The 17439-nt window shown below is 51.1% G+C and overlaps 1 protein-coding gene across 1 annotated transcript; it reads right to left on the bottom strand.

The window, feature by feature from the left end:
- Positions 1 to 9503: 9503 nt before the first annotated feature.
- Positions 9504 to 10906, bottom strand: LOC135976813 (myb/SANT-like DNA-binding domain-containing protein 2). The gene is made up of 2 exons (XM_065574427.1): positions 10336 to 10906; positions 9504 to 9682 (listed from the first exon to the last, which is right to left on the bottom strand). The coding sequence occupies exons 1-2, from the start codon at positions 10904 to 10906 to the stop codon at positions 9504 to 9506; spliced, it is 750 nt and encodes a 249-aa protein (XP_065430499.1).
- Between the last annotated feature and the right edge of the window lie 6533 nt (positions 10907 to 17439).

Genomic DNA, 17439 nt, shown 5'->3' with positions numbered 1-17439 from the left:
TGCCAAAGCTCATGGCGTGTGGATCTGAAAGTCCCGTGTTCAAACTCTGCTGCCGACCCACAGGCTTGTCGTTACAGATCCCTGTGGAGGAGTGGGAATGGGGAATCCTGGAATGGAGGGAGGGGAGAATAGAGGAGTCCACACAGATCCCGGTGTGGGGAACCCTGGTAAGGGGGGGAAGAGGGGCACACAGAGACCCTGGCATGGGGGGAAGGTGAGAATGCGGGGCACACAGAGTCCCTGGCATTGGTGGAAGGTGAGAATGGGGAGGCACACAGAGCCCCTGGCATGGGGGAAAGGGGACTGGAGGGCACACAGAATCTTTGGCATGGGGGTAAGGGGGATGGAGGGGCTCACAGAACCCCTGGCATGGGGGGAAGGGGAATGGGGGACACACAGAGCCTCTGGCATGGGGGGGGAAGGGGGATGGGGGCACACAGAGCCTCTGGCATGGGGGGGAAGGGGGATGGGGGCACACAGAGCCCCTGGCATGGGGGGAAGGGGGATGGAGGGGCTCACAGAGCCCCTGGTATGAGGGAGCTGCACGGCATCCCTGTGATAGAGGGGGCTAGGAAGGTGGCACGTGGGGAGATGGAGGGATGCGAGAAGCCCTGGGCTGTGCAATGAGCTTGGCCAATACAAGTTAAGGAGCGTGTGGTCCCAGTAGTATTTCAGATGGTTCACGGAGGGTCCACAGGCAATTTCTGGCAGAGCCAAGGCTAGAATCCAAATCTGTCCTGGAGCGGAGTCACTGCAAATCCCAAACCAAACCTGTTTCCCAGCCCAGGCAGTGCAGAGGGAAAGTGCTGCCTCTCCCACAGCACAACCCACCACCGTCCCACTGCGCCCCCCGGGGCAGCCCCACACCGTCATATTCCTTCTTGGGGTGGTGGTGGGGAACTTTCCCTTCAACTGTGAATTGTAGGCGATCCGCAGAGGCAGTGCTAGCCTCTTTTGTTGTGTTAATGCACCAAAGATACAGCAGCGAGGCAGCGTGCTGTGCCCAGGGCTCCTCTGAGCTGCCCGCGTGCACAGCGGGAAGTGAATTTCCTTAGCTACATTAACATGGTCAGAGTCCCTGGAGGGCTCCTGGTCTTCCCAATTCTACAATTGCCTTCACCTTCCATGGATCCAGCTGAGCTGCTCTGTCTCTGAGCACATTTCCCCAGAGCTTGTTGCATGCAGCCAGGCCTGGCGTTCGTGCCTGTACAGTCTGAGATTCTTCTTTCTGGCTCACTGCTGATTCTCTGTTCTATATTGAGTGGTGCGGGGTCACTGTGACAGGGCGCACACAGCCTTGTGGGCCCTGCTGGAGGCCCTGTGGCTCTACTACTCCCCCCCCCCCCCGAGTGAGCAGCAGAAGGGGGTCCTCCAGACCAGCCTAGACAGACCTCCTGGAAGCAGCCAATCAGAGCCCAGCAGGCTCAGATAAAAGGAACTGCAGGGCCTTAGCAGCTCAGTCTGTGGGCTGGGCTGACTCTGACCCAGGTCTGGTCCCTGGCTCGGCAGGGTGGAGTCAGAGGGGACAAGCCATGGTTGGGTGGGCCAGTCAGTTCCTGTCTGGGACCAAAGAGGCTGGATGGGTAGGCCTGTTTGTCCCCACCTGGGGCCATAGGGGGAAGGGTGGAGCTGGGGTGGGTGGGTGGTTGGGGTTGGCTCCGCTGCCACTACAGGAGCTCAACTGGATGCATTTTCTGGTCCTGGGAGCAAGAGGGCCTGAGAACTGTAACCCTGAGGTCACGGTGGGTGGTGAAGGGCCAGGTGGGAAGACACCCAGGGAAGCAGCAGGAGCTGATTGAAGGAAGAGTCCATGTCTGCTCTTTATAGTGTCCCTGGGGTTGGACCTGGAGCCATGAGTGGCCCGCATCCCCCCCCTCCCAGCCACTCGCAAAGTGGCCTGAGCCCTGAGAAGAAGGCAACACTACTTTAGAAGCCCAAGCAGAGGGCTAGATTTAAAGGGCCCAGGGATTGGGCTGAAGATCTTGGTGGAGGCAGACAGTTTGGTGAATTCTTTGCTACCCCAGACAGGGTCCATAACAACTGTGTGACTTGGCTGGAGGGCTGAGCCACTGAAGATCTGCCTATCAAGGTCAGCAGCCCAACAGGGGGTGCCAGTAGTGGGGAAAAATATTGCAGCACCACTCCCAGCCTCTAGGAGGCACTCAGGAGGAGAGTGCCCCCATCACAGTCATTTGGACTCATAACCACATTGCTGTGTAAACATACAATTGGAACAAGGAGAGAGCAGAATCCAAAAGGTTTTGTCAATGGACTTTGTTTGGACTGGAATAGCCATAGTTTGAGATTCCCGAGGCCAGGATAAGCTTAGTGATTGCCAGGGAAGTGCATTAGCAGATCTGTATCAAGAGGGACCAGAAACCATCTCTGATTGGACCCTGGGATGGGATGGTGATGGCTGTCCCTTTTGGACATTTCTTTGGGGAGCCCTTTGCCAAAGGCTACAAACACCAGAACTCATTTATGGCTTGTGCAAGCCATTTGCCTCTAGACTTTGGGGAGCTTTTCCCCTACACCCAGTCCATAGGTGGAAAACCTAGGAACCAGAAAGACCATAGCAAGGGTCCAGAGAGGACCTCAGACCATCGGCTCAGAACTCCTGGGTCCTCAGCAACTTCTAGGATGCCAGTTTGAGAATACTGCTGCTCCCTTCCTTTATGTCTCATTTCAGCCCATTCAACACTCTCTGTTTGTTTCTGTCTGTCTTCTTCTGTCTGTCCAATCAGTGCCAAGCTCAGTCAGCTTTGCAACTGGTCCAGTCTATTAGTTCACAGCTGTAGCTGGACTGGTGTGAACAGCTTTGTCCTGGCAGGAGGGGACCAGGCCATACCAGTCAGAAGTTGTCTCAAAGATGTAGCCAATGATTTTAGTTTATTGTAACTTTATTGTGTGATATTATAATTAACTAACATGTTATGTCATACCGTCGAATCGTGGAAGTCAACGAATGGCTACGCAGGTGGTGTCGGAGAGAAGGCTTTGGATTCTTCGACCATGGGATGGTGTTCCAAGAAGAAGGAGTGATAGGCAGAGACGGGCTCCACCTAACGAAGAGAGGGAAGAGCATCTTCGCCAGCAGGATGGCTAACCTAGTGAGGAGGGCTTTAAACTAGGTTCACCGGGGGAAGGAGACCAAAGCCCTGATGTAAGTGGGGAAATGGGATCCTGGGAGGAAGCACAAGCAGGAGAGCGCAAGAGGGGAGGACTCCTGTCTCATGCTGAGAAAGAGGGACGATCGATGAGTTATCTTAAGTGCCTATACACAAATGCTAGAAGCCTGGGAAACAAGCAGGGAGAACTGGAAGTCCTGGCACAGTCAGGGAACTATGATGTGATTGGAATAACAGAGACTTGGTGGGATAACTCACATGACTGGAGTACTGTCATGGATGGATATAAACTGTTCAGGAAGGACAGGCAGGGCAGAAAAGGTGGGGGAGTTGCGTTGTATGTAAGAGAGGAGTATGACTGCTCAGAGCTCCGGTATGAAACTGCAGAAAAACCTGAGAGTCTCTGGATAAAGTTGAGAAGTGTGAGCAACAAGGGTGATGTCGTGGTTGGAGTTTGCTATAGACCACCAGACCAGGGGGATGATGTGGACGAGGCTTTCTTCTGGCAACTAGCAGAAGTTGCTAGATCGCAGGCCCTGGTTCTCATGGGAGACTTTAATCACCCTGATATCTGCTGGGAGAGCAATACAGCGGTGCACAGGCAATCCAGGAAATTTTTGGAAAGTGTAGGGGACAATTTCCTGGTGCAAGTGCTGGAGGAACCAACTAGGGGCAAAGCTTTTCTTGACCTGCTACTCACAAACAGGGAAGAACTAGTAGGGGAAGCAAAAGTGGATGGGAACCTGGGAGGCAGTGACCATGAGATGGTCGAGTTCAGGATCCTGACAAAAGGAAGAAAGGAGAGCAGCAGAATAAGGACCCTGGACTTCAGAAAAGCAGACTTTGACTCCCTCAGGGAACAGATGGGCAGGATCCCCTGGGAGAATAACATGAAGGGCAGAGGTGTCCAGGAGAGCTGGCTGTATTTTAAAGAATCCTTATTGAGGTTGCAGGAACAAACCATCCCGATGTGTAGAAAGAATAGTAAATATGGCAGGCGACCAGCTTGGCTAAACAGTGAAATCCTTGCTGATCTTAAACGCAAAAAAGAAGCTTACAAGAAGTGGAAGATTGGACAAATGACCAGGGAGGAGTATAAAAATATTGCTCAGGCGTGCAGGAGTGAAATCAGGAAGGCCAAATCACACTTGGAGTTGCAGTTAGCAAGAGATGTTAAGAGTAACAAGAAGGGTTTCTTCAGGTATGTTAGCAACAAGAAGAAAATCAAGGAAAGTGTGGGCCCCTTACTGAATGAGGGAGGCAACCTAGTGACCGAGGATGTGGAAAAAGCTAATGTACTCAATGATTTTTTTGCCTCTGTTTTCACGCACAAGGTCAGCTCTCCGATTGCTGCACTGGGCAGTACAGCATGGGGAGAAGGTGACCAACCCTCTGTGGAGAAAGAAGTGGTTCGGGACTATTTAGAAAAACTGGACGTGCACAAGTCCATGGGGCCGGATGCGCTGCATCCGAGGGTGCTAAAGGAGATGGCGGGTGAGATTGCAGAGCCATTAGCCATTATTTTTGAAAACTCATGGTGATCGGGGGAGGTCCCAGATGACTGGAAAAAGGCTAATGTAGTGCCCATCTTTAAAAAAGGGAAGAAGGAGGATCCAGGGAACTACAGGCCAGTCAGCCTCACCTCAGTCCCTGGAAAAATCATGGAGCAGGTCCTCAAGGAATCAATTATGAAACATTTAGAGGAGAGGAAAGTGATCAGGAACAGTCAGCATGGATTCACGAAGGGGAAGTCGTGCCTGACTAACCTAATTGCCTTCTATGATGAGATAACTGGCTCTGTTTATGAGGGGAAAGCAGTGGATGTGCTATTCCTTGACTTTAGCAAAGCTTTTGATACGATCTCCCACAGTATTCTTGCCGCCAAGTTAAAGAAGTATGGGCTGGATGAATGGACTGTAAGGTGGATAGAAAGCTGGCTAGATCGTCGGGCTCAACGGGTAGTGATCAATGGCTCCATGTCTAGTTGGCAGCCGGTTTCAAGCGGAGTGCCCCAAGGGTCGGTCCTGGGGCCGGTTTTGTTTAATATCTTTATTAATGATCTGGAGGATGGTGTGGACTGCACTCTCAGCAAGTTTGCAGATGACACTAAACTAGGAGGCGTGGTAGATACACTAGAGGGTAGGGATCGGATACAGAAGGACCTAGACAAATTAGAGGATTGGGCCAAAAAAAACCTGATGAGGTTCAACAAGGACAAGTGCAGAGTCCTGCACTTAGGACGGAAGAATCCCATGCACTGCTACAGACTAGGGACCGAATGGCTAGGTAGCAGTTCTGCAGAAGTGGACGAGAAGCTGGATATGAGTCAACAGTGTGCTCTTGTTGCCAAGAAGGCTAACGGCATTTTGGGCTGTATAAGTAGGGGCATTGCCAGCAGATCAAGGAACATGATCGTTCCTCTTTATTCGACATTGGTGAGGCCTCATCTGGAATACTGTGTCCAGTTTTGGGCCCCACACTACAAGAAGGATGTGGAAAAATTGGAAAGAGTCCAGCGGAGGGCAACAAAAATGATTAGGGGTCTGGAGCACATGACTTATGAGGAGAGGCTGAGGGAACTGGGATTGTTTAGTCTCCAGAAGAGAAGAATGAGGGGGGATTTGATAGCAGCCTTCAACTACCTGAAGGGGGGTTCCAAAGAGGATGGAGCTCGGCTGTTCTCAGTGGTGGCAGACGACAGAACAAGGAGCAATGGTCTCAAGTTGCAGTGGGGGAGGTCCAGGTTGGATATCAGGAAAAACTATTTCACTAGCAGGGTGGTGAAACACTGGAATGCGTTACCTAGGGAGGTGGTGGAGTCTCCTTCCTTGGAGGTTTTTAAGGCCCGGCTTGACGAAGCCCTGGCTGGGAAGATTTAGCTGGGAATTGGTCCTGCTTTGAGCAGGGGGTTGGACTAGATGACCTCTTGAGGTCCCTTCCAACTCTGATATTCTATGATTCTATTCTATGATATATAATCATATGTTAAATAGGGTTAAAGTGTAGGATTATAGAAGTATAAGATTGATCAATATTTAGAGGGAACCATTTATTAGATATCTAAGTAAGAAAGGCTAAAGTGCAAGACCTGTAGGCTGAAGCTTACAGAACTTTAGCTTAGGTATTTTAGGCCTTGGAGCTAAGAAATGCTGACATAAGTAAGTAACTGAATCATAGAATCATAGAATATCAGGGTTGGAAGGGACCTCAGGAGGTCATCTAGTCCAACCCCCTGCTCAAAGCAGGACCAATTCCCAACTAAATCATCCCAGCCAGGGCTTTGTCAAGCCTGACCTTAAAAACCTCTAAGGGTATGTCTACACTACGAAATTAGCTCGAATTTATAGAAGACGGTTTTATAGAAATCGGTTGTATACAGCCGATTGTGTGTCCCCACATAAAATGCTCTAAGTGCTCTAGTCGGCGGACCGCGTCCACAGTACCGAGGCTAGCATCGACTTCCGGAGCATTGCACTATGGGTAGCTATCCCACAGCTATCCCACAGTTCCTGCAGTCTCCGCCGCCCATTGGAATTCTGGGTTGAGATCCCAATGCCCGGATGATGCAAAACAGTGTCGCGGGAGGTTCTGGGTACATGTCGTCAGGCCCCTCCCCCTCCGTCACAGCAACGGCAGATAATAGATTCGCGCCTTTTTACCTGGGTTACCTGTGCAGACAACATACCACGGCAAGCATGGAGCCCGCTCAGCTCACCTGAGCTCACCGTCACCATATGTCCTCTGGGTGCCGGCAGACGTGGGACTGCATTGCTACACAGAAGCAGCTGCTAACTGCCTTTTGGCGGTAGACGGTGTAGCATGACTAATAGCTGTGGGGCTGGCAGCCATAGGGCTGCATTGCACCAGCCCCTTGCCCTTTGGTAGAAGATGGTATATTACGACTGGTAACCATCGTCGTCATACTGCAGTGGCTGTCAATCATGGGCACCTGGGCAGACATGCTACTGTCTCGATGATGATGGCTATCAGTCGTAGTATACTATTTTCTGCCAATTGCCCAGTATTGTCTGCTAAGCACCCAGAAGAGGCTGAGGGCGATCTGGGTGCTGGCAGACGTGGGGCTGGCAGACGTGGGGCTGCATTGCTACACAGCAGCAGCCCCTTGCTTTTTGGTAGAAGATGGTATATTATGACTGGTATCCGTCGTCTTCGTACTGCAGAGGCTATCACTCATGCTGCACCGTCGGCTGCCAGCTTAAGATGTAAAAAATAGATTTGTTCTGTATTCATTTGCTTCCCCTTCCTCCGTGAATTCAACGGCCTGCTAAGCCCAGGGTTTTCAGTTTCATCCTTGGGGGTACCATTCTGTGTGACAGTTGTTTGTGTTTCTCCCTGATGCACAGCCACCTTTCTTGATTTTAATTCCCTGTACCTGTACCTGTACGCCATGTCGTCACTCGGCCCTCCCTCCCTCCCGCCCTCCCTCCTTCTCCTGGTCCGTCAGATACTAGTTTCGCACCTTTTTTCTGACCAGGCGCCATAGCTAGCACTGGGATCATGGAGCCCGCTCAGATCACCGCGGCAATTATGAGCACTATGAACACCACGCGCATTGTCCTGGAGTATATGCAGAGCCAGGACATGCCAAGGCGAAACCCGGACCAGCCGAGGAGGCGATTGCAGCGCGGCGAAGAGAGTGATGAGGAAATTGACATGGACATAGACCTCTCACAAGGCACAGGCCCCAGCAATGTGGAAATCATGGTGTCACTGGGGCAGGTTCATGCCGTGGAACGCACAGACTGGTGGGACCACATCGTGCTGCAGGTGTGGGACGATTCCCAGTGGCTGCGAAACTTTTGCATGCGTAAGGGCACTTTCATGGAACTTTGTGACTCGCTTTCCCCTGCCCTGAAACTCCAGGATACCAAGATGAGAGCAGCCCTCACAGTTGAGAAGCGAGTGGCGATAGCCCTGTGGAAGCTTGCAACGCCAGACAGCTACCGGTCAGTCGGGAATCAATTTGGAGTGGGCAAATCTACGGTGGGGGCTGCTGTGATGCAAGTTGCCAGGGCAATGAAAGACCTGGTGATAGCAAGGGTAGTGACTCTGGGCAACGTGCAGTCAATAGTGGATGGTTTTGGGGATTCCCAAACTGTGGCGGGGCCATAGACGGAACCCATATCCCTATCTTGTCACCGGAGCACCAAGCCACCGACTACATAAACCGCAAGGGGTACTTTTCAATGCTGCTTCAAGCCCTGGTGGATCACAAGGGACGTTTCACCAACATCAACGTGGGATGGCCGGGAAAGGTACATGATGCTCGCGTCTTCAGGAACTCTGGTCTGTTTCGAAAGCTGGAGGAAGGGACTTTCTTCCCGGACCAGAAAGTAACCGGTGGGGATGTTGAAATGCCTATCGTGATCCTTGGGGACCCAGCCTACCCCTTAATGCCATGGCTCATGAAGCCATACACAGGCAGCCTGGACAGTAGTCAGGACCTGTTCAACTATAGGCTGAGCAAGTGCCGAATGGTGGTGGAATGTGCATTTGGACGTTTAAAAGCGCGCTGGTGCAGCTTACTGACTCGCTCAGACCTCAGCGAAAAGAATATCCCCATTGTTATTGCTGCTTGCTGTGCACTCCACAATATCTGTGAGAGTAAGGGGGAGACATTTATGGCGGGGTGGGAGGTTGAGGCAACTCGCCTGGCCGCTGATTACGCGCAGCCAGACACCAGGGCGGTTAGAGGAGCACAGCAGGGCGCGGTGCACATCAGAGAAGCTTTGAAAACGAGTTTTGTGACTGGCCAGGCTACTGTGTGAAACTTCTGTTTGTTTCTCCTTGATGAACCCTCCAACCCCCCCCCCCCCGACCCGGTTCACTCTACTTCCCTGTAAACCAACCACCCCACCCCACCCTCCCCTCCCCAATTCGAGCACCGCTTGCAGAGGCAATAAAGTCATTGTTTTTTCACATTCATGCATTCTTTATTAATTCCTCACAGAAGTAGGGGGATAATTGCCAAGGTAGCCTGGGATGGGTGGGGGAGGAGGGATGGAAAAGGACACACTGCATTTTAAAACTTTAAGTCTTATTGAAGGCCAGCCTTCTGATGCTTGGGCGATCATCTGGGGTGGAGTGACTGGGTGGACGGAGGCCCCCCCATCGTGTTCTTGGGCGTCTTGGTGAGGAGGCTATGGAACTTGGGGAGGAGGGCTGTTGGTTACACAGGGGCTGTGGCGGCGGTCTCTGCTCCTGCTGCCTTTCCTGCAGCTCAACCATACGCTCGAGCATATCAGTTTGATGCTCCAGCAGACGGAGCATTGCCTCTTGCCATCTGTCTGCAAGCTGACGCCACCTATCGTCTTCAGCCCGCCACTTGCTCTGTTCATCCCGCCATTCAGCCCGTCACCTCTCCTCTCGTTCATATTGTGCTTTTCTCATGTCCGACATTGACTGCCTCCACGCATTCTGCTGTGCTCTATCAGCGTGGGAGGACATCTGCAGCTCCGTGAACATATCGTCTCGCATCCTCCGTTTTCTCTTTCTAATGTTCACGAGCCTCTGCGAAGGAGAAACATTTGCAGCTGGTGGAGGAGAAGGGAAAGGTCGTTAAAAAAGACACATTTTAGAGAACAATGGGTACACTCTTTCATTACAAGGTCGCATTTTTCCTCTGCCTGCCGGTTTGGTATGAGAGATCACTCACGCAGTGCCCCAGGCAACATATTTCGGCTTGCAGGCAGCCATGGTAGGCCACAGTCTTTTGGCTTTTTTAACCTTCTTAACATGCGGGAAAGGTTGCAAACAGCAGCGCATTTCCCATATCAAGGATGAATTGGGTTGGCCATTTAAAATGGGTTTGCAATGTAAAAGGAGGGGCTGCGGTTTCCCGGTTAACATGCGGCACAAACACAAGTAAACCCCCCCCCCCACACACACACACGATTCTCTGGGATGATCACTTCACCCCTCCCCCCACCGCGTGGTTAACAGCGGGGAACATTTCTGGTCAGAAGAGCAGGAACGGGTGCCTCTGAATGTCCCCTTAATAAAATCACCCCATTTCAACCAGGAGAGCTTTCTGGAGATGTCCCTGGAGGATTTCCGCTCCATCCCCATACACATTAACAGACTTTTCCAGTAGATGTACTGGCCGCGATTCCCAGGGCAAAGTAATCATTAAACACGCTTGCTTTTTTTTGGTAATGTTTACAAATAGTTACAAAGTTACACTCACCAGAGGTCTCCTGTGTGCCCTGAGGGTCTTGGGTGAGTTCGGGGGTTACTGGTTCCAGGTCCAGGGTCACAAACATATCCTGGCTGTTGGGGAAACCGGTTTCTCCGCTTCCTTGCTGCTGTGAGCTACCTACAGTACCTCCATCCTCATCTTCCTCGTTCCCCGAACCGTCTTCCCTGTGTGTTTCTCCATTGACGGAGTCATAGCACACGGTTGGGGTAGTGGTGGCTGCACCCCCTAGAATGGCATGCAGCTCCGCGTAGAAGTGGCAAGTTTGCGGCTCTGCCCCGGACCTTCCGTTTGCTTCTCTGGCTTTGTGGTAGGCTTGCCGTAGCTCCTTAATTTTCACGCGGCACTGCTGTGTGTCCCTGTTATGGCCTCGGTCCTTCATGGCCTTGGAGACCTTTTCTAGTACTTTTCCATTTCTTTTACTGCTACGGAGTTCAGCTATCACTGCTTCATCTCCCCATATGGCGAGCAGATACCGTACCTCCCGTTCGGTCCATGCTGGAGCTCTTTTGCGATCCTGGGAGGACTCCATCACGGTTACCTGTGCTAATGAGCTCTGCATGGTCACCTGTGCTCTCCACGCTGGGCAAACAGGAAATGAAATTCAAACATTCGCGGGTCTTTTCCTGTCTACCTGGTCAGTGCATCTGAGTTGAGAGTGCTGTCCAGAGCGGTCACAATGAAGCACTGTGGGATAGCTCCCGGAGGCCAATAACGTCGAATTCCGTCCACACTACCCCAATTCCGACCCGCAAAGGCCGATTTTATCGCTAATCCCCTCGTCGAAGGTGGTGTAAAGAAACCGATTTAAAGGATCCTTTAAGTCGAAAGAAAGGGCTTCGTCGTGTGGACGTGTCCAGGCTTAATTCGGTTTAACGCTGCTAAAGTCGACCTAAACCCGTAGTGTAGACCAGGCCTGAGAAGACAAAGACTTGAACTGAGGAGACTGGTCCCAGGCTTAAAGGGGAAGCCTGTGTATTTAGGAGTATAACCTACCAGCAACATCCAGTGGGGTGAGAGAACTGCTTGAGCCAAACAATGCCTAGTCTAATAAGGTTTAAGATTTAGACTATGAGCTTACCTTTTATTTTCTTTGGTAACTATCTTTGACCTTTTGTGCTTACCACTTATAATCACTTAAAATCTTTCTGTAGTTAATAAATCTGTTTTAGATGTAAGCAGAGTCAGGATGAGCTCTACCCTGACATCTGGTGGTGAATTATGGTGAGTGTGGAAAAGAACTCCAGGGGCTGATCTTGTTTGCATAGGCACACCCACCCGCCTGGCATGAAACAACAGCAACTCAAAGTGGTTACTTTGGCTGGTGTGGGATCCCCAGTTTTCTCTGTTATTGGGACAGGAAGAATAAAGTTTTGTTACCCTGATTCTGTGAATCAAGGCCAGTGAAACTGTTGTATGACAGAAGGACTGAGTGAGTCCTTCACCATTACCTAAGTAGCACTTGCTTGACAAGGGGCATGGGTTACAAAACCTAGTGAATAGAGAGAGGATGGGGACAGTGGTTGTACCTGATGGTATGGCCCCCTGTCTGAGGGGTTGAAACACCAATTGCACTACTGCCTCTCTCCACTGTTGAATATCAGAGCTAACTTTGATTCCATTAGAAGTCTAGTTACAGGCTGCTGAGCTGAATTCACTTTGGGCCAATGGTGCACTAGCACTGGGGCTCCCCTACTATGAGCTGAAATTGCTAAGAGCTGAACTCACAAAAGAGCTAAAGTTATTACGAGCTGAGATCACTGAGGCTGTGTTAACTAGTGGGGGAGCCTGAAGCTATATTGCTAAGCGGCTGGTGGAGCAGCTAGCAGAGTGGAGCCTTGTGGGGACGATTGGAGTGGAGCTGAGCGACTCACAGGTCGGTGAGTGGAGTGGAGCGGAGCGGCTGGAGGAGCAGCTAGCAGAGCAGAGCGGAGCCTTGTGGGAGTGGCCCCGGCTGAAGTGGAGCAGAGCTGAGCGGCTCACAGGTTGGTGAGCAGAGTGGAGCAGCTGCCAGAGCAGTTCGTGGGACGGCGGGAGCAGCTCACGGGGTAGCTGGTGGAGTGGAGCGGCTCGTGGTGAAGGCTGCGGCGGAACCCCGTCAGCCTCGGATCACGTAAGGTGCTCCTTAACACCCTGCGTGCCTCCCCCCGCCGAACTCCGGGGCTGCACTGACCAGGGACAGAGACTTTGGGAGGGTTGTTGGACTTTTGGGACTTTGGTGATCCTTGGGTTGCTGGTTTCAAGAACCCAAGGGAAAAGACACAGCCCAACTTGCTGGGGTGGGTTTTTTGCTCATGGTTTGTGTTATGAATCCTGTTTGTGGTGTTTTTCCAATTTAATGCTGATGTCGTTTACCTCATGTTATTAAACATTTTCTGTTACACTCAGACTCCGTGCTTGCGAGAGGGGAAGTATTGCCTCTTAGAGGCACCCAGGGGGTGGTATGTAATTGTCCCAGGTCACTGGGTGGGGGCTCGAGCCGGTTTTGCATTGCGTTATTGAAACGGAACCCCTAGATACAGAACCCGGCCCTTGTTGCTGCCAACTTAGATGGGCAGAAGGGTTATATTTTTGGGGGCTCGTCCGGGATTCCCTGGGTCAGTACCCCTCGCAAGCACCTGTTGAGTGTTCCACTGCATTGGGAAACAATTGTGTTTATATTTTGAGGAAATTACTGTTTGTATAATGGCTAATATGTCAGGTTTGTTGGGCCCCGTCCCTGCAGCCTCTAGCTCAGGGCCCGCAGCCTCAGCCAATGATTGGGCAAAAGCACTGGGGCAAATATTGGAAAAGGTTATGTTGTCCCATGCTAGTTCAAACTCTTGTCGTGAGTTAAGGTTATTTGCTGGGGCAGAGGAGTTCGAACCCTGATTGGAGCATACCACTGAAATGCTGCAGGAGTGGGCCGTACCTGATGCAGAAAAGCGAAGATGTCTAATAGAGAGCCTTAATGGCCCAGCATTAGATGTGATTCGCACCCTGAAGCTCATTGACCCTGGGGTCAGTGTGAAGGACTGCCTGGAGGCCCTTGATCATACCTTTGGGAGTGTAGAGGGCCCTGAAGACAGTTACTGTAAGTTCCTTAATTCCCGACAGCAAATTGGCGAGAAGATTTCAGCCTTTATACAGAGGCTGGAGAGACTGCTTCAGAGAGCTGTCATGAGGGGTGCAGTGACTGCTGAACAGATGGATTGGACCAGACTGGCTCAAATTGTAAGAGGAGCTCAGTATCAGAACCCGATTCTACTCATCTCCGGCTAAGAGAACGACGGGAACATCCCCCAAGTTATTCCCAGCTGATAAAGGAGGTCAGAGAAGAGGAAGAAAGGCAGGCTGCCAGCGAGTTTTGGGAAGCCCAAACATTGGAGCCAGACAGCACAACACCACTGCAAACGGCCAGTGTACTGATGTTGAGCACCACAGAGGAACTTGCCCAACAAGTGCAGGTCCTGACAGAACGGATAGCTGAACTGCAAAGCACCATTGACAGAGCTAAGACTTCCGGGAATAAGGAGCCTCTGACTGTGGCGATGGATAAGTCAGCATTTAGAGCCACCATCCCATCTGGGCGAAGGGGGAAAGGACAATTCTTCTGCTACCGATGTGGTCAGGATGGACACAGTGCTGCCAAGTGCCATAATGAAGAAAACCCCTCCTTAGTGTATGGAAAGCTGAGGATCAGTTGGGAGAGATCCGGTAGCTGCCAGAGAGTCTGGGGACGGAGACCACCCAGGCCTGCAGGATTTGAAGATTCCCCCAGAACAGACCGTCCAGCTGGGATCCCCACAGAACTGATAGGGCCTCGAGCAGAGGTCATGGTGAAGATTGAAGGGGAGGAGTGTAAAGCCGTGCTTGACACTGGATCTCAAGTGACTATTATATTTCAGTCATTCTACCAACAAATGCTTAGGCACCTGCCTATACAGCCACTGACTGGCGTTGGTCTGTGTGGCCTCAGCATGGATGAATACCCCTACCAAGGGTATGTCATAGTGCACCTGGAATTCCCAGAGGAGGTTGCTGGGGTAAGAGAAGAGGTGGACACAGCTGCATTAATATGCCCTGACCCTAAAGGGACCTCTGATGTGTCTGTGCTGATAGGGACCAACTCCAGTCTCTTCAAGGTGCTCGCGGATTACTGCAGACGACGTGCTGGGGACCAGTACCTGAATACCCTGATGATCCATACGCTTTGTGTTGAAGCCTATCGGAAGATTGAGGGTGCTAAAAAGGAGACATCTGAGCTACCGATTGGGGCACTGAAGTACATGGGCACAACCCCCTTAGTAGTGCCTGCAAGGACGGAGCAAGAAGTGCTTGTCATGAGTACTCGGCTGAAAGGCAGTAAAGGGGCATTAGCAATGGTAGAGCAGCCAGTTGAAGGAGAGCTCCCAGAAGGAGTGCTGGTCCCCAGTGGAGTCATAACCCTACCTGCTGAAGCCCAGGAAAAGGTGACTATACTGATTGCTAATGAAACAAGTCGAGATGTTGTTGTGAAGCAAGGACAAAAGATAGCAGACCTCTTCGAGCCTGAATCAATTGTAAAACCCCAGTGTGAGACTCAAGTTCCGACAATAGACCCTGCAAAGTTTGACTTTGGAGATTCACCGTTGTCCGAGGAGTGGAAAGATCGCCTGAGGAGGAAACTTTGTGAAAGATCCAAGGTGTTCTCATTGCATGAGTGGGATGTGGGATGTGCAAAAGGAGTCGAGCACAACATCAGACTACATGACTCTCGACCTTTCAGGGAGAGATCTAGGAGGATTGCCCTCTCAGAGATGGAAGATGTGCGACAACATCTTCAGGAGCTGGCTGCGAATGGCATCATTACAGAGTCCCGCAGCCCATACGCCTCACCCATTGTGGTGGTCCGTAAAAAAAATGGGAAAATCCGGATGTGTATTGACTACCGCACCCTAAACCGCCGTACTGTGGTTGACCAGTACACAATGCCCCGAGTCCAAGATGCCTTAGACTGTTTGCTGGGAAGCCAGTGGTTCTCTGTGTTGGATCTTCGGAGTGGATACTACCAGATCCCTCTGGGTGAAGAAGATAAGGAGAAGACAGCCTTCATCTGCCCATTAGGGTTTTATCAGTTTGAACGCATGCCCCAAGGGATTTCTGGAGCACCTGCCACATTGCAACGTCTTATGGAGAAAGTTGTGGGAGACATGAATTTACTGCAAGTGTTAGTTTATTTGGATGACCTGATTGTGTTTGGAAGAACCTTGGAGGAGCATGAAGAAAGACTTCTTAAAGTGCTTGATAGGTTAGAGGATTATGGTTTGAAGCTTTCAATTGACAAATGCCAGTTCTGCAGGACCTTAGTGAAGTATGTGGGTCACATCGTGTCCCAAGAGGGTGTGAGTACTGATCCCGATAAAATAGAAGCCCTCACTACATGGCCATGTCCAAGTAACTACAGAGAACTCAAGACCTTTCTTGGGTTTAGTGGCTACTACCGCAGATTTGTGAAGAACTATGCTACGATTGTAAAACCTCTGAATGATCTTACCAGGGGATACCAGTCCAGCAGGAACAAATCTAAGACCAAGAATAAGGGGAGGTCCCCAAAGCCTCCTGTGCAGAGACACTATGGCCCCTTCGAACCATTTGGGCCACGGTGGGATGAGAGATGTGAAAGGGCTTTTCGAGAAATCATTACATGCCTAACTCATGCTCCGGTCCTAGTCTTTGCTGACCCAAGCAAGCCATTTATCCTGCATACTGATGCCAGTTTGGAGGGTCTGGGAGCAGTACTGTACCAGGAAGTGGAAGGAAGATATAAACCTGTAGCCTTTGCCAGCCGAGGACTGTCTGATAGTGAAACTCGCTATCCCACCCACAAGCTGGAGTTCTTGGCCTTGAAATGGGCCATCACTGAGAAATTTCGAGACTACTTATATGGTGCTCAGTTCCAGGTGTGGACAGACAACAACCCACTGACCTATGTGTTAACAAGTGCTAAGCTGGATGCTACAGGGCAAAGATGGGTGGCCGCTTTGGCTAGCTATGACTTCAGCATTCAATACCGATCAGGGAGAAGCAATGTAGATGCAGATGCATTGTCCAGGCGTCCACAGGCACCAGGAGTTGCTGTGATACCCACAGATGGAGTGAGGGCTATTTGCAGTGTGAGTCGCCGGGAACCAGAGTCCCATGAGAGTCTTCATGGATGTGCTGCAGAAGCTTTGGGCCTGCCCCCTGAATGCGTGCCTTCTGCTTCAGTGAACTATATTTCGTTGGGCCAATCTCCTTTGCCCATGCTCAATGCGGCTGACTGGCAGGAAGCCCAGCTGCAAGATATTGACATTCGTGATACACTACTTGCCAAAAGGGAGGGGCGAAGCCCAGCTGTGGTTGTCCCACCTAACCCGGAGGGTAAACTACTATTGAGAGAATGGACCAAACTAAAACTGATTGAGGGAGTGCTACACCGAGTGACCACAGACCCTTTACAAAAGCAACGAGCTCAGCTAGTGCTGCCAAAAGAGTACAGAGCCCTGGCCATGAGGGCCCTGCATGATGACTTTGGACATTTAGGGATGGAGAGGACCCTGGAACTTATTCGTAGTAGGTTCTATTGGCCTCGGATGGCTGAAGATGTTCGCAGGAAATGTGAGACCTGCGCTCGATGTGTTCAAAGGAAAACTCTGCCCACGAGGGCTGCATATCTGAAGAACATCACCAGCAACAAACCTCTGGAGCTGGTATGCATTGATTTCTTGTCTTTAGAAGTAGACAAGAGGAATATTGGGAACATTCTAGTAGTGACTGACCATTATACGCGATATGCGCAGGCATATCCCACACGTGATCAGAGGGCCACCACTGTTGCTCGAGTACTGTGGGAGAAATATTTCTCAGTTTATGGATTTCCAGCCCGGATACACTCGGATCAGGGGCGGGACTTTGAGAGTCATCTTCTGAAGGAGGTGCTGAGGATAGCGGGAATTAAAAAGTCTAGGACAACGCCTTATCACCCACAAGGTGATCCTCAGCCAGAGAGGTTCAACCGAACCCTATTTGATATCTTGGGGACTTTGCAGCCAGAGCAGAAGGCAACCTGGAGCCAACATGTTGCATTTCTGGTGC

Source organism: Chrysemys picta, chromosome 20 (assembly GCF_011386835.1).
Source record: "Chrysemys picta bellii isolate R12L10 chromosome 20, ASM1138683v2, whole genome shotgun sequence".
NCBI lineage: Eukaryota > Metazoa > Chordata > Testudines > Emydidae > Chrysemys > Chrysemys picta.
Note: the sequence above shows the minus strand (reverse complement) of the source record. Positions and strands in the feature narration are given on the sequence as shown.

Excerpts from the sequence above, each read along its gene's own strand:
- LOC135976813 (XM_065574427.1), bottom strand. The coding sequence starts at position 10,906 with ATGCAGAGCTCATTAGCACAGGTAACCGTGATGGAGTCCTCCCAGGAT. Across the intron at positions 9,683-10,335 it reads GGGCACACAGGAGACCTCTG|CTGCAAATGTTTCTCCTTCG; the intron begins GTGAGTGTAACT and ends CTCCTCCACCAG.